The 22,029-nt window shown below is 40.2% G+C and overlaps 1 protein-coding gene and 1 long non-coding RNA gene across 5 annotated transcripts in view; one reads left to right on the forward strand and one right to left on the reverse strand.

Annotated features, from left to right (window-relative positions):
* The window catches only part of LOC118415423 (stabilin-2-like), a 174,457-nt gene that overhangs the window by 91,065 nt on the left and 61,363 nt on the right, over positions 1–22,029 (forward strand). For both annotated transcript variants that reach the window (XM_035820033.1, XM_035820034.1), the window contains exons 7-14: positions 8,030–8,184; positions 8,894–8,954; positions 13,418–13,576; positions 14,577–14,723; positions 17,005–17,148; positions 17,804–17,866; positions 18,968–19,084; positions 21,924–21,977. In XM_035820033.1, the coding sequence (XP_035675926.1) occupies positions 8,030–8,184; positions 8,894–8,954; positions 13,418–13,576; positions 14,577–14,723; positions 17,005–17,148; positions 17,804–17,866; positions 18,968–19,084; positions 21,924–21,977 (900 nt within the window). The remainder of the gene's footprint in view (positions 1–8,029; positions 8,185–8,893; positions 8,955–13,417; positions 13,577–14,576; positions 14,724–17,004; positions 17,149–17,803; positions 17,867–18,967; positions 19,085–21,923; positions 21,978–22,029) is intronic.
* LOC118415424 overlaps positions 1–22,029 on the reverse strand; it is a 128,880-nt gene that overhangs the window by 58,546 nt on the left and 48,305 nt on the right. For 2 of the 3 annotated variants that reach the window (XR_004831120.1, XR_004831122.1), the window contains exons 2-5: positions 14,574–14,687; positions 1,248–1,368; positions 661–715; positions 47–292 (exon numbers count right to left, since the gene is read on the reverse strand). This is a non-coding gene — a long non-coding RNA (uncharacterized LOC118415424). Of the gene's footprint in view, positions 1–46; positions 293–660; positions 716–1,247; positions 1,369–14,573; positions 14,688–22,029 lie in introns of those variants that run through there. The other variant, XR_004831121.1, reaches the window with a different exon arrangement.

The raw sequence follows: 22,029 nt of genomic DNA on the forward strand, positions 1-22,029 counted from the left end.
ACTCACCAATAAGTTTGAACTCCCTATTATAAAATCCTAGCTAAAAGCCTGGATGGGACTAATGAATGAATGGCTTATTTTGAAAGCATTTGGCATCATTCATTTCCAAGCCACCAACTTGCTGAAGATCCTATAGCCTACAAACGGACAGCAAAGTTTGATCCACTTGCACTAAGAAGACGCCTACCTTCTTCAGTAAGTGTGGCAGGTTCTTCAGCCTGCTGAAGGTGTGGCTGTCGTCAAACATGGTCCTCCATTTGAAGGACATCCCTAACCTAAGCAAGGTTCTCACCTGAGTGAAGTAAGAAAAGTTGTGAGAGGTGCCATTCTCAAGGGCACAAGATTGGTGCCATGACAGGATTTGAACCCAGGACTTCTAGGTTCTTGGCCAAACACCCAGCTGTTATGCCACATGACCCCACCAGTGAGAAGTAACAAAAATGACTTTTTCATATGAACGGAATTCAAGGATATTTAATAGTACTATCAAAGATTGTTACACCCTTTTGTTTTCTTTTACAACCACCACAGCCAGTTCTTTATGATACAAACGTACATGTAACATGTCAGCTATCAGCCTTACTACAGAGGGAACAAAGCAGTTCTCATTAAGTCTTCTATGGTTGCTGAAAAAAGTTGGGAAAATGAGTTTTAACTTACCAGATGGAATCAGCACTCTTAGGCCACAGCAAGTAAATTTGATGGATGACATCCTCTGCAAAAATAGTGCGATAGGGCGAAAAAAAAACAAGATGGGTGAAGAAAAACAAGATGGCTACATTTTCATCTATAGGCATCATAAAGTTGTGATGAATGTTGTGACAAGAATTAAAGGGACAAAACATGGTATTAGAGCCAACAGGACATCCTTTCCTATATTCAAGACACGTGTACATGTACTGGTGTGGTAAAAGTGACACTAGTGTGGTAGACTGGCATCACCAACAAAGTTGGTAACCACACTCATGGCTTCCATATTTGTGTCACTTTTACAACTATCCAATAAGTTTCATTTCTACAACTATAGTCATGGCTACCTGGCTAGTGTCACTTCTACAAATACACTTATTAGGCTACAACACAAAATATTTGCTCATTTTGGTACTTTATCGTCATATACGCATGTTGACCATCCCTGCAGAAGAGAAAAATTCTTGTTTTTTTCTGAAATCAGGCAAGAATTAATGCGCGCGCTGATGTCATCCATAAAATTTACTTGCTGTGGCCTAAAGGAGATGTTCATTTACCCCAGGTGAAATCGAAGTCCTCGTAACTGTTTTATGTAGACGGATGGAAAGGTGAGAGCCATCTTCCTGGCTCCCCCGGGACGGCTTGATGATTCATCCGATATCGGAGACTCTTGTGGACCTGGTGATCAGAAGATCAATAGATACTACAGTGTTAGCAAGGACCTTATGGGGATTGTTGAGTCAGATGTTTTGTCCAGAAAACTGGGCACAAGCTAACAAGTTTTCAAGGCTTAATACGTGTCTTTATTCCTAAGGTTTCATTACCTAATAGCTAGTATTAATCTGAATTCTTCTATATTAGGAGCTGTTGTTTGCTGAGTGGTAAGCTGTGTGGTGCATGTATAGTACATTGTATGTACCATCTTTTAAGTCTTTGGTATGCAAATACTATTCAATCTCTCCAACTGAATAAAAATGGAGATTTACCAGAACGTTCATATTGCCAGCCCAGCCCATTCCAATGATGCTGAAGAAGATTGATGGATCATGTCACTCAAAAAGTCTGGAAGTAAATCCTCTATTTTATTCAATTTTAGAGATGGAGTTGTATTGACATACAAAGACTTTTAGCAAATGTAAAAGTATTTGAATACCTTCATAGACATAGTCTTTGCTATGATTCAGCAATGACTTAACTTTTTCCTACAGCTAGTTTAATGTTCATGTCCACTCAGCAAGGTTTTGTTGAAGTTATAAGACTTCTGATTAGTTTTGAATATGAAGGATAGTGTAAGAAAATGAATGTATATCCAGAAAGTCTTCAGCTGAATCCCTTAGTCTGATACAGAGTATGCGGGTGTGACCCTACATGGTATGCTGTACTCAGCATGTAATCACCCTGCAAGTTCGACCCTACGTGTGCGTGAGATTCTAAAATTATTGCTGCTGTGGATTTGGCCCAGGAGGAAACTAGAAGCTGACTTCTGTCTTCCTGAGCCAAAGTTTATTTGATGGTTGTAGTGACATGTTGTCTCTGTGGCTTAAAATCGTCAGTAAAGCTAGATAGCTCCAAAGTAATGCCATGTTTTTGATGAGTTTTGTGTAGTGCTACATAACCTTGGTGATCAAAGAAGTAGAGACTACTCTCATATAATGATGATTTAGTTTCTGTTCACAGGAAAAACCAGAAGATAGTCCTCTTTTAATACATGTACTTCTTTACTTTCATGCTTTGCATTAGATACCACTCAAGGGATATTCTAGTAGCCAACTTTAATGGGCAATGCTCTCTAATTGGTTTGACATATAGGCAATTGTCCCCACACCTTTAGCTGTATAGCAGAAAAAAATCTATGCTTTTGATGTATTCGGAACCAATCTGAGATTAAGCTCACTGTTATGGTGATGGTTGCAGTGGAGCTAAACTTGAAAGTGTGTGATCTATCTCAATTTAGGCTTACAATCAATTTTTATGGAGGTGCAATTTTTCCACTCTGCATACCAATGGCTTGTTTTTGAGTCGTGGGGATTAGTTTGTTCGGCTGCAATCAGACTATCTTTCGCACAGTTTAACCCTCCGTGCACGGATGAGAGGCAGGGACAAGTTTTATCGTGTTTTGCCATCTTATCGTGTCACGCATCGGTGGACAGATGCATCTGCATGTATCCCGCCTATCAATTATCCAGTGTTATCTGATTGCCATGTGCTGTCACACCGTGAGCTGGCATGTAGTGTGAGATACGGGTATTAGAGGTATTCATTTCAAGAGCTGGTTTTGTCTTTGCGGAAGAGAAGATGCCTGCTTGTTTTGCATAATGGAAGACTATTTATGCGTTTGAAGGTGGAAACTTCCTTGTCAAGTCGTTATCAGCTTAGTGTACAAGTCTGTTGCTTTACAGCAAGCTGACGGAAGAAGGAATACCTGTATAATGTAACATCAACTTCTAAATTCATAAGTCAAATGGTTTTCCTTAGCCACATTGAAAAAAGCAACAATAGCATCATTAATCCCATAGAGATATGCACACTTCAGATATCCAAGTCTTTCAAGATCTTGGGAAGACCGTAGTAACAAAGAGAAAGCTAAAAGTAAAAAGCAAAAGTTGCACTACTTTTTAAAAGATATTTATCATTAATCCATTCCACATGGTTCTTTAACAAGCAGCAACATTCTAGATGAAACCAACAAGAAGCCATAGATAGAAAGAACCTTTGATAAAAAGACAGAGCCAAGCCCCCAGTAATTGAACCACAATGCAAAATTTATTACTCCAGAGGAAGAAGGAGTGATTTAGAAATTCGAGGACGTGCTCCGAAGTGCTTTGAGGCAACTCCCACCCGTATTCCCAGTAATTCGAACCCTGAAGCCCCAAGGCTAAAGCTGATTTAATTGTGATCATCAGTGGTTCCTACGGCCCCTTTAGGTGTCCCTAGCTAGGGAGTATCCTTGTAACATCAGTACATCCCCATCTTCGACAGTCCCTTGTGTACAACCTGTAATCTCATCAAGGCCTGCATGCTTACCCAATAGGCTTGCATGCTTGCCCAATAGGCCATACCCACCTCCCACGCTACTTGTGTATGCAGCACCATTGCTGCAGCTAAAGAACACCAGAGACACGCACTGATTCAATACTCTTTAGTTCTGCTTCAGTCATATTTTCAGGCCATAAAACATCAGATTACAAAGGTGAAGGACTGAAGAGTAAAATGCTGACAGTTCCACGCATGAATGATGTATGTGTGTGCCATTGAAAGGCTGGCACAGTAATAGAACTACTCGGGACTGTAAATGCAGTAAAGTCGCATAGTTACTTTCCAGAGCCAGACAGTCTGATCGTTGCTTGTATTTTATCATGCTGAAGAAGTCTGTTGTGTTTCATTCTCGACAGCTTTAAAAGGAAAAACTTGCAGGTTTTGGAAATGATGTATTTTGTGGCAATGAAGGCTTTTCATTTGATGTCATGCCCCAAGATTGTAATTCTTTTACATTCCTTGTTGCTTGAGCAAACTTTTGGAATCTGTTCCACAAGATTGAAATGAAGCACCCCTTGATATGTAGAGATCTCAGCAATTGAAAAGCATGGTCTGATACATAATTATGGCTTGGAGAGCAGATTTAATAGAGGGTGTGTTACTTTCATGGCCTGATGATATCAAGGAGTGAACTCAAGTGTTTGCTGGCATTTTTAAGACGGTCTTACGAGGCACAGAGGAATGCTGACCCGATAGACACTTGGCTGCGATCCTGGCAGAAGTGCGCATGCTCAACACCTCATTGAAGTGCAAGGAGGTGCCTTAAGTTTCCTTAAGAGCCATCCAGCTGTCGAGGGCCTGAAAGGTTTGAAGATGAATGGAGCAGCCCGGGCCATCCAATACACTCCTAATGAAAGATCAAACTGCGAAGACATGTTCTGGTGCCTCCGCGAGAGACATGAATCCACGAGAGTCCGACAGCCCTTCCCCGTCCTGTCTGAACTGTTTGTGTCGACAATCCGTCACCGTGCTAGCGGGACAGGCAATACCAGTTAATGCGGGAGACTTAGTATGGGGATACACGTATCTTTCCCATCTAGGCTGCTGGCATGGGATTGAATGATAGCCTAGCAAGCTCTTAGGTAACTTTGTCCCCAGCCATTCAAAATGATTGAACACACTATGATTCAGTAGCTCTTTGCTAAACACTGCTGCTGTATATCCCAATGGAAGAAAGCATATTGCAGATGCTGCTGTCCTTAGTGCTGATTACATTGCTGTATTTAAAATGGAGATAGCTACAGATATGATGGCCAAGGAAACTACCTTGAACCTTGGTTTATACTCTTTGTGCTCATCCAGCCCTACTATAGAAAAACAAGATCTAAATGAAGAATCCTGCATTCTTGACCATGACTTGAACATTGCCATTTGTGTGGACTTGAAACAGATTTTATTTTGAATACAAGAATGCATACTAAGAATGTCATCAGCCGTTTGACGTCCAAACAGTCTGTTGGGATTAACGACCAGACGTTCTCTAATGACTAGAATTTCCCAACAGTATGCTGTACAATGTAAATGGCTGTATGTTCCAGTGAGTCTTGTCCTGTTACTGACCTATCGGTACTCAGCAAAGGCATACGCTGGACTTGAAACAGATTTTATATTGAATACAAGAAGGCATACTAAGAATGTTATCATCTGTTTGACATCCAAACACAACAGTCTGTTGGAATTAATGGCTAGACGTTCTCTAATGGCTAGACGTTCCCAACAGAATGCTGTGCAATGTACAAGGCTGTATGTACTACTGAGTCTTGCCCTGATACTGACCTATTGGGACTCAGCAAAGGCCATCGTCAGCTGTTGCTCGTGTCCCGGCAGCGACATTAAGGAGTTGCGCAGCGGGCCGTGAAATTGCTGCCTGATCCATCCCCTTTTACACAATGCTCAGGGGCAGGCACCAGTCACCAACTTAAAAGCCATGGCTCATCTACAAAAGCCTTGAATGCAGTTTGTGGTTCATCCATTTTAAACAGGACATTTCTTCTGACTTGTCAACGCAATGGAGGTATTTGACTGTCACAGTAGAAATGTTCTTGTCTTGACGTTGAAGGTTTCAAGTTGTCATTTCTTTGTCCCTTCCCTTTGCAAAACTTGAGAAACTGTCAGGACGTCAAGGAAAAGTTATTAGTTTTGAACAGGATCTGTTTTCTGGTGATACGTCATGTAATTCATCTGTTTGACAGTAGAATTTTTTTCTGATAGGTGAGATACGAGGCTGTCATAGCTTCCTTTTCTCACTTATACACAGTCTGAGACATGTTTTAGAGATGACAAGACTCAAAGAAAAAGGCATGTCTTATTCTAACAGCTGTTGGCCTAGTTTGGAATTGATCAGTGTTAAACAGAAATGTCAAAGAAGTCTAGTCATTCGAAAACAGTTAATGTATGTCTCAAAGAAAGAACCATTGTCACAGCGTTATTGCGTTTCCACGAGATATCCCAAATGGACAGCCATCTTGTGCATAGTGATACGTGCCGCCTTTTGTAGGAAGGATACCTGCCACAAAATGGGCACTTATAAATCATGGTTACTGAAAAGGTTGTATCACAGTCACACACAATACATCTCTGATGGGTGGAACTTTAATCTGAAGTTGGGGGAAATGGCACCACGGTATCTTCAATTTTCAGCCGCGGCACGGCTTTGGTGCTGGTAATGGCATCTTGAGACATTCTGGAACTTATAAAGCGGGGTGTGTCACTCTGGGGCAAGGAGTTGACATTGATGGAAATGTAGCCGGTCGTTATGGCAGAAGACACGCAGAGGATGTACGTACAAGTACTTGAAGCCTCAGAGAAAGAATTTCATGAGGAGTTTTATTGCCTTAGACAGCTGAATAACTTGGAGAAGACAAGGAGAGACAGGAATCTTTTAAGGAAAGGCGAACATAACATGGCTTTTTAACCTTTACTTTAGTGTCATTACTTTCTGCCTCCTAATAAACCCTTAGGCTGATTTCATGTTTGGCAATAAATTTGGACAATCTTTGATCCTTACTGGCACTATTCACTGTTAGGTTTGTTTAAAGAGATGCAGCAGATTCAATATTGCTCAAAAAACTTTGTACGACAGTTTACAGTATTAGATTTAGAAATGCCATTAACTGCTCTTAGACTAGTGTTTGTTTACATACGTGTAAGTTAACGTATATTTCCCTATTGGTAAGGGCACAACCCGCCGTACATGTTTTTGTCCATACATTTTCTGAGAGAATGTAGTGAGAATTTCCAGAATGCCCTATGAATATCCAGGTATGCACTACGAATACTCAGGAATATTGATGCCGAATGCATTCTGGCTCATTCCCCTTCTTGTGTGAAGGGGTATAAGGTCTATTGGATTTCCCACCCGAATGTGGTGCAAATTTTGCAAATTCTTCATTCTGGCTGTTTCTGCTTGATTCTTGCTGATTTAGTTTCAGTGTGAAGGCCTTATTAGATGCCAGACGTGGGATTACTTGACCACCTGCCGTGGTGGACTCCAAACATTTATAACACTGCCCTGTCCATAGTGAGCTCTTGCACTTAACCCTCTTACAGATGAAATAGATGGTCTCTCCTGATAGTGGAGTAGTCTGCCCTCTCATATATATGTATCAGTGGTCTTTACTGAAAGGGACTGTCTATCTAATAGGGTTAGAGGACTACTACAAGGCTGTGAAAAAATTGTGGGAAAGTTCAGATCATCAGATAACAGACAGATGCGGTTTTGTAACTTTTCTGTCAAAGTGTGTCCTGAAATCATACAATGTACTATGAATGTAGTTTATAGCATATTGGAATTATAGAATGCTACAAAGCTATGGTTATGTTGGGAATGTTGTTTTTTCAGTTAACTGCCTTAAACCCCCTCCGCATATAAAAGGAAGATCATGGTATGGCCTTACTGTGTAGTGATTTCTAAGTCTATCAAGAAGGAGCATACAGTACAGAGCACAGGGATATTGTATCAGCACTACAAAGCAAGTCCCTCAGTCACGCACATGTGTATATATGAAGCATTGAAACATATTTTGTGAACTTCAAGGCAGTAACAGGAGTAGCAATGGGAATTAGTTGCCAAATGCACTGAATAAAAAAAATGTGCATTTCCAGTGTATTGTAGTGCTTATATTGCTTCATATGTGATACTGCACACATTCAAGTATTTTAGCTTGGAGGTATATTGTGCATGTGTATATACTATCATATTTAGCCTGTCTGTTTTTGTCTCATTGCAGCATCAAAACAATGTTGGTTAGAGTTTTCAAAGAAGTTACATCTGGAGGTAACACTTGTTCCTTGTATTTTGCAGGCACACTGTGAGTGTAAGCAGGGCTATGTGGAGATGGCTGATGGAGATACAGGGCTGATGGAAACCCAGGGCTGCGGTTTGATTGACATCTGTCAACACGACAACCCATGCCATAAGAACGCCAACTGCACCACCGTGGCGCCTGGGCAGACAGAGTAAGTGCGCCCGTCAAAAATCGATACTTATCCCGACAGGAAGATTACGGGGAAGCCGACAAATGTTTCACAGTTGATATCCCCGAACATCCCCCAGAATGGTGATGGCTTACCCCAGAAGCCTGTCCTTTCACTTGGGATCAGAACCAGTTATGTATGCCTCCATTACTTGTATTGATGGCTTCTGCACGTTAGCTTGACAAATGTTGGACTCCCTAGTTGTATACTGTCATGAAAAAGGTTACATTTCAACTGGAGAGAGGTAAAGTTAACTTTTATGCAATAGTTTTTCCATCTGTAGTAACTGTTTCTTCTTGTTCTTATGTTATATTATTGCTCATTTGAGATCCAAAGTCTAACGCTAGTTCACCTTTATTCATGGGTTAACCTTTATCCCTTGTATCTAACACCAGGGTATAGGATATCTAGTCGACGGACGGTGGTCTCAAACTGCATTATTTTGAAGAAAAAAAATGTAATTTGAAACTACCGTCCATCAACATGATATCCCTAAGTATGCTGTTTTTAAGTACAATGGATATATGTTACCCTGCGAAGAAAGGTGAACTACATGTAGCGTAACTTGGTATTCATGAATAAAGTTACTTTTCTTAGTTTGAATTCCAATATATATATAGAGAGACACATGTTTCTATAACAGATGTACGACTTATATCCTCACCATTAGTTCTCACTTCCTTTCTTTAAGGTGTGTCTGCAAATTGGGGTATGTGGGAGATGGTATCAACTGCTACGGAAACATCTTGGAGGTGAGGCATTTTCAGATGTCTTAATGATACAATGTATTTCCCTCAGTCTAGCCTAAAGACAGATAAAATCAGTGCTGTAGTTGCTGATATCTAGCCCCCTTTGCACTAGGTGGCAATGAGTCATTGTACAGCAACCAAAATTGGATTTGTGTGACCCTTGCTTTCATAATTGTAATATGAGGCATGATGTTAAAGTATGATTTAAAATCAATACAACAAACCCACAAAATGGAAGAAAACTTTGATAAAGTATTAATTTAAGATTTAGAAAACAAAACACACAAAACGGAATAAAAACTTTGTAAAAGTCTGGTCTAAGATTTAGAAAACAATACACACAAAACGGAATAAGTCAGCTTCGTAAACTTATGATTTAAGATGTAGACAACAAAACACACAAAATGGAAGAACTTTATTCTTCATCTATAGGAAGAACTTTAAAATTTGTTGAATGATCCATCAAATCTTTGATCACTCAGCAGTTGTAGCACAGTTGCAGCCTCTAGTGGAAAGAGATTGTTGCCAGACAATACTTCTCCGACAGTAATGGAAATGGGTTCCAAATCTGGTACTCAATGTATTGTGCCAGCAAACCTCTTTGGTGTAAGTGGGCTTAACCATTATGTCCAACGTTGCGTTAAATGTGCCTGTGATATGCTTTTTGAACACTAGTGTTGTCTTGGGTTCATCCCGACCCATTTGCGTTCGCCAAGTTTAGATACGACTTTCCACCCAGTTAGCTGTAACAACTGTGTGAAATTGGAAAGTCAGCCGCATTAACTTTTCTGACTTTGAAGGTCGAAATGACGGCCAGGATTGATGAAGCTGTGGGGTAATTTGGAAGTCTGTAAAATAATTAGGTATTGAGTGATGCAATTAAAGGGAGGGCTGATCAAAGCTTCTACGTTCTAATTAAGAGAAATGATGAACTCGGGTTGTCTCGTTGTCAGTATCATTATTCCGTCATTTGGGAAATTGGATTACGGAGCAACATGCTTGCCTTGGACTTGTACCAGAATGGATGTGCGCTACCCATTTTGATGCCAGCAATTAGAATTAGTGCCACTCTTGCTTAGCGAGTTATAAGCATGCTTGCGTGATCAGGTCTGAGAGGGTCTTCAGGCTGTTTTTTGGTATACTCAGGCTAACTGTAACTTGATTCATTATGACACCTTGAATTACACTTACTTTAGTCAATGGAAATATATCTTGCTGTTAAGCCACTGCCCCAGGCTGATCGTGATTTGGGTTTTCATTAAAGGGGTTAGGAGAGTTTTGTATTTTGCGCTAGCTAGAATGATGCGTCCCTGTTGTATATGATATCTCCACCTTGGATCTTTTACCATTATTTATTACCTAGCCTGTGGCATTAGGTTTGTCGAGTTGTTACAGCCATATCTGTAAAATGATTTGAAAAATATGCAAGATAGCAGTTACTCAAGCAACTGGACAGAATTTCTAACCGGTCTGACATTTCAGATACATGTGGCAATCCACTATCTATTGTTTTTTCAAAGACCGACTCTTTGAAAATTTGCAAAATCTATCCAGTTGATTACTTGAGTAACTATGATCTCGTGTTATACTAACTCAATGACTGTATGCCCATATCTTCATCAAGATTTCTGGAAAAAATTTTTGAAAATTTGACCACAAAATCCCATCTTCAATTCTCGAGGGCTTTTTGTTCTGCCACAAGAGTTTATCTCTCTCTTTCAAGACTTTTAGTCACTTCGGAGTTGCACATTTTATTGTTAAGTATTGCCTGTAGTTGGGAATCAGTCAAACACAGTGATTGCTGTCTTGTTGAAGTTGACTCATTGGCAGAATTGATCACGGCTACCAAGAGTAAGCCAGGCAAATCCGCCGTACACTCGGTCTAGTCCAGGCTATCAGGAGCCGCGGTGACAGACGGAATCAGAAGTAATTGCTTGATAGATGAGAAAGAACAGCGCTACTCAAGGGCTTTCTAAAGGGTGCAAACTCAACCAGGATAGATATCTCTTATTATCGCTGTGGAACCACTGTAGAATCACCACGTGGAATGTTTCTTAAAACTGTTTTCATCAGGTGACTATTATGGTTCTTTTTGATTTGGCTGTCTAAAGAGTAACACCACTGAAGGGCATCCTATATATATAGACTCAACCACGATAGATAGTGTACCATTATAACTATCCATTCAGTCATTTTTCAGACGTGAAAACCATTGAATGATTCACAATGTCTGCCGGCTCTAATTCCTCGTCTCTTTGATTTGGTTGTCTAAAAGAGTTACACTGCTGAAGGGCTTTCTAAAGGATATAGACTCAACCATGATGGATATTGTACCATTATAGCTATCCCTTCAGAAATTTTTTCACATCTGCAAACCATTGAATAATTCACAACGTAAGGTGGTTCTAGTTTCTTGTCTTTCGAAATTTCGATTCGGCTGAGTCAGCAAAACACACATTAAAGAAGACGCATTGATGCGACAATGTGATAGGCCTCATTTCGTTAAACTTTAAAGAACCGCGATGACCCCGTGCATGTTAAATTCGATGATGGTCTGACAGATTGCGGCACGTTTCGTCGAAGCCAACGATTTTCCATTAGAAAGGTCCTTTTGATTCCTTGATGAAGTTATTTACCAGATAGAAATGGCTGTCACTCCATATCAAAGCTGTGTCCGAGGGACCTCCTGTAACGAGTGGCTATTCATCATCATCAGAAGACATTGATCCCAACGGAAGGCTGCCTGATTGAAAATGAATAGTCCGTGCAGGTAACAGGGCAGGGTGGACGCTGAAGCGTAGAGGCCGTTGACCTATTGGAAACACATTCAATGTGATGACAGTGATGGGAGGTTTCCTATTAATGCCTGTCTTTTCTGCTTACCTTTGAAGTCTGAGAGTTTGCGTTTGTCAATTGTTTTTTGGCGATGACCATGATCATGATATTGGACATACAGGGAACAGGGCAATGGAGACATCGGATTATAGCTCTGAGGCAGTTTGCCTATCAGAAACAGTGATGGGAGGTTTCCTAGTAATGCCTGTCTTTTCTGCTTACCTCTGAAGTCTGAGAGTTTGGGTTTGTCAATTGTTTCTAGGCGATGACCATCATGACATTGGACAAGCAGGGAACAGGGCAATGAAGACATCATATTATAGCTCTGAGGCAGTTTGCCTATCAGAAATGCATTCTATGTATGCCAGTCATGGAAAATTTGTAATTACCATCATGCATGTACTAATTTTACATCCGCACAGCCATGGATATATCCTGCCGTAACAGTCTTTTTTCGATTTGTTCCACTACAACCTGAATCCTGTGAGCTCCTTGTCATACAATGTAATACTGAAATCTTTATTGAAACAACTAAAGTACAGCAACTTTGAAATGGTTCGTTACTTCTACCATTGAAAACCACTTCGCCTTATACAGGGCTAATCAAGCTTTATAACATGTTTCTTTCTTTGTGTTTGTTTTTTGCTGGGTCTGAACAAAAATTTTACAAGCAATGATGTACATGTGATTACTTGAGAATGTGAAAAACAGTCTCACCGAATGATGGCATTGCATGTGACAGTATATGGTTCAGTAAGCAGTAATCTAATGGATGTATGTTTCCGTATAGATCCCTTTGACGTGCACTTGTACTTTTTTCTTCTTTCAAGTTGCATCTGAACTTTTAAATCTAAGCCCGCTCTGCTCATCCAAGGTCAAAGCTTTTAAAGTATAGCCCCTGGGGATCGCCTGGCATCAGTGCACATTCACACAATCATACATCTGATTGAAATGCTGCCAGTAAAGGTCTGACCGCACACTTACTTTGTGCGCCATCAGTGGAAAGGTCCCCACCCTGAACGTTCCGAAGAGGGCCGCTGTCTTAAATAGATAGAGTGATTGCACCCAGGGAAATTTTCCGCACATGCACTGATTCAGCAGGATGCATTGGGGTGTTTTTTTTAAGAGGAGCTGGGTTGTAGTGTCACACTTTTGGCAACTGAAGGTGCATCAATCCTCACAGTCTTGCATCCAAATAATTCTTGAATTTTGAAAAGTTGATCGCATTTCAAGAAAGGCTTGCAAGAAAAGGACTTCTGTCATGTTTGGAGACTCGCGAAAGAACCTCAAAGTTACTAAAAGACTTATGCCAAAAAGCACTAACAAGAGCAACTGGATATGATTTTGGAAACAGCCAGACTTAGTTGTATCATTTTTTAGAAGCTTGTACTGGTACATGTACACTGTGCATGTTGTAACATGATAGCAAATACACTGTATGCAGTTTTGTGATTTTACTGGGAGCAAGCACAACAAAGTGCAAAATATGTTCCAATTCAAAGACAGAACATGTGCACCAGAAATGTTGCTTTGTTTTTGAAAGTGAAACTACAGTACATGGGCATTTGGGAGAGCTATATTTGTTTTAACACATTGTCCTAACGGATTGAATTCTATTATTACACTCTCAGCGCATCTCCGAGTTGAACAACGAGGATGGGGGACCACTGCGAGGCCACCTCGTGTACAGCAGTATCCTGCTACAGAGTGCCTATGCCAGGACACTGACCAGGAACGGGCCCTTCACAGTCTTCATTCCCAACGATGCCGCATTCCAGAACAAGTTTGATGTAAGCAAAGTCTGGTCCTCTGTTCTTATATAACTTTACTAAATCTTCGAGACTTGTAGACACAATATGCTTGCATCTTGCTGAAGTCAGGTCAAGTGTATACAACTTCATATAGTCATGTATGTTTTGTTTGTTGGACTTTGCTTTTCAACTATTTCTAGCATTATAGAGATATGTAAATATTCTTGTAATGGAATAGATGAACAGTCATTTTAATACAGTCAAACCTGCCCAAGACGACCACCCGGGGGACCGGAAAAAAACGGTCGATTTGGACAGGTGGTCGCAGAGAAGAGTATCGACTCAAAACATGCCCGATGCAAAGTATAAATGGTTTCCGTTGTGCTTAATGGCAAATAGCAAGCACACTGCACGCACGCAAAGAAGCGAGGTCTTGAATGTCAAATAGAACACGCACACTGTTAACTGTCAATTTAACCCCAAAATCTGACGCAAACTGGCCGATTTCGGCACAAAATCGCGCTAGTTATCATCAAAAATCGATGAAAACCTCAATTTTGAAGATGATGCGGTCGTTATGGGTCCCAATTTGGGCCGGTCGCGGTCGCGTTGGCCAGGTGGTCGTTGAGAAAAGGTCGCTTAATGCTTACGTCAATGGGAAAATAAATCGGGACCGAGAAAAAGCGGTCGAAATGGCCAGGTGGTCGCTGAGAAGAGGTGGTCGCTCGGGCAGGTTTGACTGTACCGAACAAAACCGGGTGCATTTCTGTATATGATGATCTTCTTTGTACCCAGTCCAATAGATAGGAGAAGACATGTTACCAGACAATAATTGTCAAGTGATTCTGTGGCATTTGAGCAGATTTGTTATTAGAGAAACATCCATCCATGTCTAATTATGCCTAAAGGCTAAATGCACAGAGGATAACATGTTTTTGAATGGATCAAAAGGTTAAGTAAACTAGACAGTAAGTACAGCAACAATTACTATAAGCTACAATAGAAGAAAGCTGAATAATAATTTTCCTTGCCATACCAGGTTGTTCGACTTGTGAGTGATCTTCCCAAGGCCCAGCACCTTGCCAAGCTGCACATGCTACCCGGACACCTGACAGCTCACCAGCTCAACATCACCGCCAATGTCTTTAACCTGGAGGGTGTAGGCATGGAGATAGAACCAAACAAGGTAAGAAAAGATACTTAGAAAAGGTATTTAGCCAGGCATGCGTCCTGGTGTCATCTGGACCCGCTTTTCTTAAAATGACAAAAAATTGGACGCTCTAGACACCCTTGCACTGGGGAGCAGATCCTCTGACATACATGAAATTCTGATTGACCAGAGATGCCACTAGATCATTTGCAAGAAGACTGTGACCTCTCTGACAGTAATTTTGGTCCTCAGGATACCTCAGAATGCACTATTTTAACTTAAAATTCTTGAAAACTCGGCACCACGGAATTTTGATACCCACAGACCCCCCTATATATCTATACAATAGTTGCACCTATATTATTCACTTAAACTCTAGACTTTAAACATGTATTCAATAACTGGCAAAAAATGAGAAAAGTTACTGTGGGTCATAGATGCAGGTGATTGGAGATAGATATTAGTAGTGACTCCTTCATTTGTAGTAAAATTTCATGGATGAACCTTTGAATAGAGGGCAGTTAATTTTGGAGATAATCATGATCGTGCCTCCTTCACCTTGTGAGGCGTGATATTTGGTAGACTCTATGAATACTGATCGCAATTTTATTACTGCACTGTTAAGATAAGAATAAAGTTTTAATGGCCCTCTCCAGATTTACATTGGTGATGTTGATGTAGATACATTACACCAAAAGTACACCAAAAGACAGCACAAAAATTAATGCATATAATATTTGATAACCTTTTAGAATATCTTTGATTTACAAGTCCTGGAGGACATTTATAGGTCATTATGAAGACGCTGGCCTTCTCCAGATTTAAATTGGTGATGTACAATGTAGATACCAAAGAAAAGTGGCAACCAATAGACAGCACAAAATTTAATGCACATCTAATTTGATAAAGTTTTGAAATCATTGATTTACAAGTGCCAGAGGACACTTATGTCGTTATAAGTATAAGGTTTTCCTTGCCTTCTTCAAATGTATATTGGTGATGTACAATGTAGATACTAAAGAAAAGTCAGTGGCAACCACTAGACAGCACAAAATTTAATGCACATTTAATTTGATAAAGTTTTGGACTATCCTTTATTTACAAGTCTCAGAGGACACTAAGGTCGTTGCCCTATCAAGCTGTAAGACAGGATAGAAGTGCCGCCCATCTGTTTGGACGATGACAAGTGGTAACTGTTCACGGCTGTTCTGCGTGTATTGCAAAAGAGCTTTTCAAGTCAAGGTTTATTACTCTTTCCCAGTGCGCCTTGCATCCAAAGTGCCACCATCTATTCTTCTCTATTGCCAAAATGATGCGTCGCCTATGTAAATAGTCCCGACTGATTCCTACAAATTCTCGCTAAAAGCATGCGGCCATCTGTCATCCCTGTGTGGAGTTGATCCCTTTTTGTAAGGAGACGTCGGCGGACTATGCCGTCTCTGACGTCCCCGTCTTAATTTTATTGGCACCCCAAAGAAGAAGCCACACTTGAAAGCATCCAAGAACGTTTTCATGGGTTCCTGTGGGAAAAGATAACACTTTACTGGGGAAAGGCAACGATGGAGGGAGGTCAAGAGTCGTGAATCATTGAAAAATGCTTTCAAGATCTTTTCCTCCCTGCCTTTGTAATTTAAGGTCACTTGACGTTTACGTGGCTGAAGACCTATAGCTAGATTTATTGTAGTGCGTTAGCCAGAGAAAAGTCAGCCCCAACTGTCATATTTTTGAACTGGAGACATTTTTACTGCTGACAACCCAGTGTCTGGAGGAAGAATTGAACCATCAGTCAAGGTTATGTCAATCTGATGTTTTATGGAATGGTATTACCTCAAGTTCAATTCTTACAAAGATCTTTGTGACAGTTGGTGCAATGTAGCTCTGATATTCTCCTCCAAAGTCTTTTGAATTCCAAAGTAAGACAAACTGGTCATGTAGAAGGACATTTATTTCAAGCAGTATGATGATAACTTTAAGTTTCTCTACTTCTGGAAGAGGACAGTAGTTTACATTTAAAGTTGTACTTCCCAGAAAGCCTCACAACGGAAAACTTTGTCTTCTTGTAACAAAATGTAACAAAATGTGCCTAATGAATTCATACATTCAACTGCATTATCCTGAGATGGAGCTTCAGGTTTCATTGTTGGCACAAGATAGGAAGTTCAAGTTTGAAATTGGTCTTACAAGATTGCCTCACAACTGAAGGGTTTGTATGATAGCTTTGTACAAATGTATATGCCCAAACCCATAAGAATTGGACTACAGTTGTACCAACACAGAACTGATGAAATTTTATGGAAGCTCTTGTCTTTTTTTACAGCATGACACTTTCCTGCGTGTCCGTCTTCTTGGCACCAATGTCAAGTCCAAGATGGTGTTCCCCGACATTGTTGCAGCCAATGGGCTGATCCACGTGATCGACACAGTTCTGGACATGGATTCAGCAGTGCCCAGTATGCCAGAGGTAAGTTGTTGTTTTTTTTGTTAAGAAAAACAGAAATAAATCTTGCTCTTTTTGGTTGCATTGTAGTCATCATTTAGTTAGTTACTCCTCCTTCATAATCATACTTCATCTGCCTCTGCAGCATCAATTGCTGGTAATGTGCCTAGTTCTCTGTGTCAAAGTCATTAACTTTAAAGATGGTAGTCTGAATTTCTCCCCATTTGCAATTATCATACCTTTTCATTTGTGATGGAACAGCCATCAGCCTGTCAACTTCATCTTGTTTCCTACTTAATGTAATTTTGCTAGGCTGTTACCAGCCATGAATGTGTTAGCAGGGCCCCCTTGGCCTGGCCATGTGCACCATTACCCTGGGGACCAGATCCTTTGACTAGCATAAAATTTTGATTAAATGGGGATGCTACTAGGTCACATGTAGCCACAGTTTTTAACTGTGATTAGTCTGACAATGATTTTGCCTCTCAGGATGCCTTTGAATGCTTTAAATCTTGACTTGAAATTCTGTTTAACCTCCACCATGTTGAGAGGGGAACCCCCCTTCCATACCATCCCTCTGCTTGTTTGCTCCACTCCCTCGCAATACTCCCCCATGTAATTGTTTCCTAGAAAAACGCCTCTGTGTTTGCAATGACCTTACATGAACTTTCTTCTCCAGGCCACAATAAAAGAACTGATTGAGGTGGAAGGCAAGTACAACCGGATGGAAGGTTTACTAAAGGTAAGGAAAATGTCCCACCGAACGCCCGAAGGCATTCATAATAACGTCTAGGTGTCCTAATGTACGGTAATATCCGCAGGTTTTCATCATCGCCTGTGATCCAAAGATTATCCCCTAGGAGCCATTTGTTACAACTAAGCATTGATATAGGAAATTTAATAGCAGCAGTCAGCACATTAGAGCACTTAGTGGCAGCCAGACTGCAATTATTACCCCTTCCCTGCAAGCTAACCAATCCTTTAATTGATGCCGTGTGCTGTTGAAATTATGTCAGTAAGTTTGCCTGCATTAAGGTAAAAGGTATCCGTACAATAAATCCCGCCTTCTAGGGGAATTTTGGAAATGGATTTCAGCTGATGCCATAAATATTTCTGGTGTATGATGCTAGGGATTTAAAAATGATAGTTTAAAAGGCCCATTTGATGTTATGATACCGTTGTGTGTTAAAGAAAAGGTGCTGCTGATATGAAATGGGCATCATAGCACATAATAGTACATGTGACGTCAGCTCTAATGATTCCCATCTATTAAATGCAGCATCAGTATTCCCCGAAGTATGCACACTTGAGATACCAGGTGTTCAAGACATTTTTGAGAAGGCCTTGAGAACTCTTGAGTTTTTTGTTATGTGACAGGCAGTCTAAATCTAAAGATTCTAAAGTATGGGAGTACAAGGATGCTTTGACATTTTTTTCCTAGGTGCAGTACAATGGATTTTTAAGAAGGCCTTGAGAACCATGTTTTTGTTGTTGTTGAGGTGGCAGGCAGTCTTAAGATTCATGGCAGAAAAATGGGACTTCCAGGCTTTTTTGAGATGTTTTTTTTCCTAGATGCAGTACAAAATCTGCATCTAAGTACTGTACAATCAAACTACTGATGGCTGCCTTTGCATAAAATATTATGTACCACCAGCTGCTAATTGTGTCCTTTTTTGGTGCTCTTGTAGAATATTTTTCGACTGATCCAAGCATTAAGAATCTGTCTATAGCAGACACCTGCCTTTTGTGACCCTTCTTTAAATTCCTTGAGTGGTCACTATAGAAAGGTTTCACTGTATTTGAAAACTTTGCTTACAAGATTTGTTTGAAATCTGTGCACCAGCTTGTAGGAATGGCGGAGATGTTCGACAAGCCCGGACCGTTCACCATCTTCGCTCCCAATAATGGAGCCTGGGACTCTCTGCCCCAGGGCACGCTGGACTACCTAATGTCAGAAGAGGTGAGATTGGGACGGTTCCATTGATTACCTCGGGTCATCATCATCAGTGGGAAACTGCCATTACGGCCACAATGTTTCGGGTAGAATTAATTAGTAAAATTTTATGGCAGTCATCTTGGTTGATGAGAACAGAGTATTGGAGACCTGTAGGCTGCTATTAAGTATTAACACACTTCTAATCTGCTCCTTATAGAGGGAGGGTACTTTTTTTCTAAGATTAGATGTTTCAGATGTGTTTCTGTTTTTGTTTTCTATTTCTTTAGGGCATTTATGGTGCATTTAAGATGCATATTACAATATACATGTACTGTAAATGCATTTAAGTTTGCTAGTATTTAATTTTGTGTTAGCTGGAAAATGGAGTGTTCTTGGTGGTTTTAAGTTTGCGGTAGTGCCATACACTGTAGTCACATACTGTACTGTTTGCGCTGGTTTCAAGTTTTCAGTGGGGCAGTGGGACTGCCTCGCGATAATCGTTTTTATAAAACCACCACAGACATTTCTGCATTTACAGTAAGTGCAATTTCAACTGACTTAAAGAGTTGAAAGAATGTTTTAAAGGAGGAAGAGACAGCACATATCACCAAGAGTAATCCAATACGAGTCTACTTCAAGTTCTTTAAAGCTGTTGTTGAAGTTCTAGAATTGGCAATCCATATTTGAACAACTCCAGAAGACTTTTGATAAACCTCAAACAGAGACACTGTATTGGAAGGGACTTTAACAGTAAGATTTTCTGTCTGGGAGCATTGTTACCGCGGCATTATGTCTGCTTAACGATCTGCCAAAGCTTCATTTTTCAAAGTTAAGTGATGTTCTAAAGTTGGAGATCCTTGTTTTAGAACCTCAGGGGACATTCTTTAACTTTTGGAGACAGTGTATTGGAAGGAACAGCAACAGTACGAGTTTCTGTCCCTATTACAAACTTTAAGGCATTATATCTGACCAACAACTGTCAAAGCTTCTAGTTTCAAACTAAGGTGAAATCGATCTACTGAATTTGAGATCCATGTTTCAGACTCTCAGAGGACATTGTTAAACTTGATTCAAAGACTTTGTATCGAAGAGACCACTGTAGTAAGTTTTTCTAATTTCAAATTGACATGTTAACGTTGTTACGATAACATATTGATGACAAACTGCCAAAACTAACTTTGCAACTGTTAATAATTGCTCTGAAATTTGGATCTAAGAAAACCCTGAGGACATAGTTAAACTTTGTTTATTGACTTGTATTGGAAGGGATTGCAGTTGTAAGATACTCTGTCTGGACACATCATTACTAAGGCTCTACAACTACCAAGCTGACAACTGCCAATTATTAAAAGTCGACCAATGGTTTCACACAGGACTTCCCTTCCACTTTTAGAGACAGCACATCGGAACAAACACATGATGTGGAGAATCCTCTGTCTGGACATGCTATTACCAAAGCTTTATGAACTGCCATTTGTAAATTCTCCCAAAGTTGATTGATGATTTCTGACTTTTGTTAAACCCTAAACAGAGACAGAGTATTGGATGTAACCCATAATACATATTCCCTGTCTGAACATACTGTCACCAATAAACAACTGTATGTACTGTCATCATTAAATGTTTGTAGAGAATATTGTTGAACCTTGTTTAAATTAAAGCAAACACAACATATTGGAAGACCATTATTATAGTACAATATATAAAGGACTTCTGTCTCGACAAAGTATTAGGAAATCAACCATGATTAATAAATCATGAATTCAAAGTTTCAGAAGTATATCAATGGTTTCCAATAGGACTTTTGTTGAACATTAATTTAAACAGAGACGACATATTGGAAGGACTCATGATATGGAGATTGTCTTGACCAACTATTAACGTTACCAAATCTGTCACCACTAAGTTTCCAAAGTTTTATAATGGTTTTCGACAGGACTTCTAGATCTGTTAAACCTTAAACAGAGACAACACATTGGAAGGAACTGGATGGAGATTATCTGTCTGGACAAACTATTAACGTTACCATATCTGCTATCATTAAGTTTCCAATGTTGATGGATGATTCTCCGCTTTGCCCCATGTGCGAAGTCTACCATGTTAGATGGACTTCATCAGGGAAGGGTTACAGATTAATATCCTATGAGTGACAGATGTGCTAGATTAACAGCTCCAGTCCATTATCTACACTAATCAGCTCGGTTACCGCTCGCGAACGGCGTGCTGAACTGTAGCCCGAGTTTTGCGGGTAATGGATTTCCCATTAAAAAGTGATTGACTTGTCGATACCGCTACTTCTTGATGGATGGCGCCGATGGTAGTTGTCTCCACCAAGGCTTGTCTGCGTCTGTGAATGACAGAGGACCCCTCCCGATCCATACTCATGCATACCCATGCTTGTTCCGCGAAACTAGCTGCCCTGGTGGGGAGATTGACCCGATGTGACCTCCAACGGCAGGATTCTTCAGGACAAGATCTCAAATTCAATAGCGACGAGATATCGAAACTGGATGTCAGCTGCAGTACAATGTACCAAGAAAAGCTGACAGGTCCAAAATCAAATCATTTCTTTGATTAGACCTAACCATATACCAAATCAATCCACTGATACCTTCTTCAGTTATGAAGTTCAACCAGAGACATTCTTAATTTCATACATGTACAAGTTCTACCAAAAGTAGAACCTTTTTGGTGAAGGTACATGTAATAATTCTCCATGTTTCTGGATTTTCTGTGTTTCAATCCACCTTACTAATTTTAGTAAGTTTTCTTTTGGGGTTTCCTACTTTCGTTCATGGTCATGTCTTTGGAAAATGCTGCTATTGTTGACAAATTCCTGATTTTTTTTTTTTTTTTTCTTCAGGGAAAGCCAAAGCTTAAGGCCATTCTAAAGAACCACATCATTGTCAACAATCAGGTAAGTCCAATGCTTTAACGCATACATGTACTTCGATTGCCATATATAATAA

Source organism: Branchiostoma floridae, chromosome 5, assembly GCF_000003815.2.
Source record: "Branchiostoma floridae strain S238N-H82 chromosome 5, Bfl_VNyyK, whole genome shotgun sequence".
NCBI lineage: Eukaryota > Metazoa > Chordata > Leptocardii > Amphioxiformes > Branchiostomatidae > Branchiostoma > Branchiostoma floridae.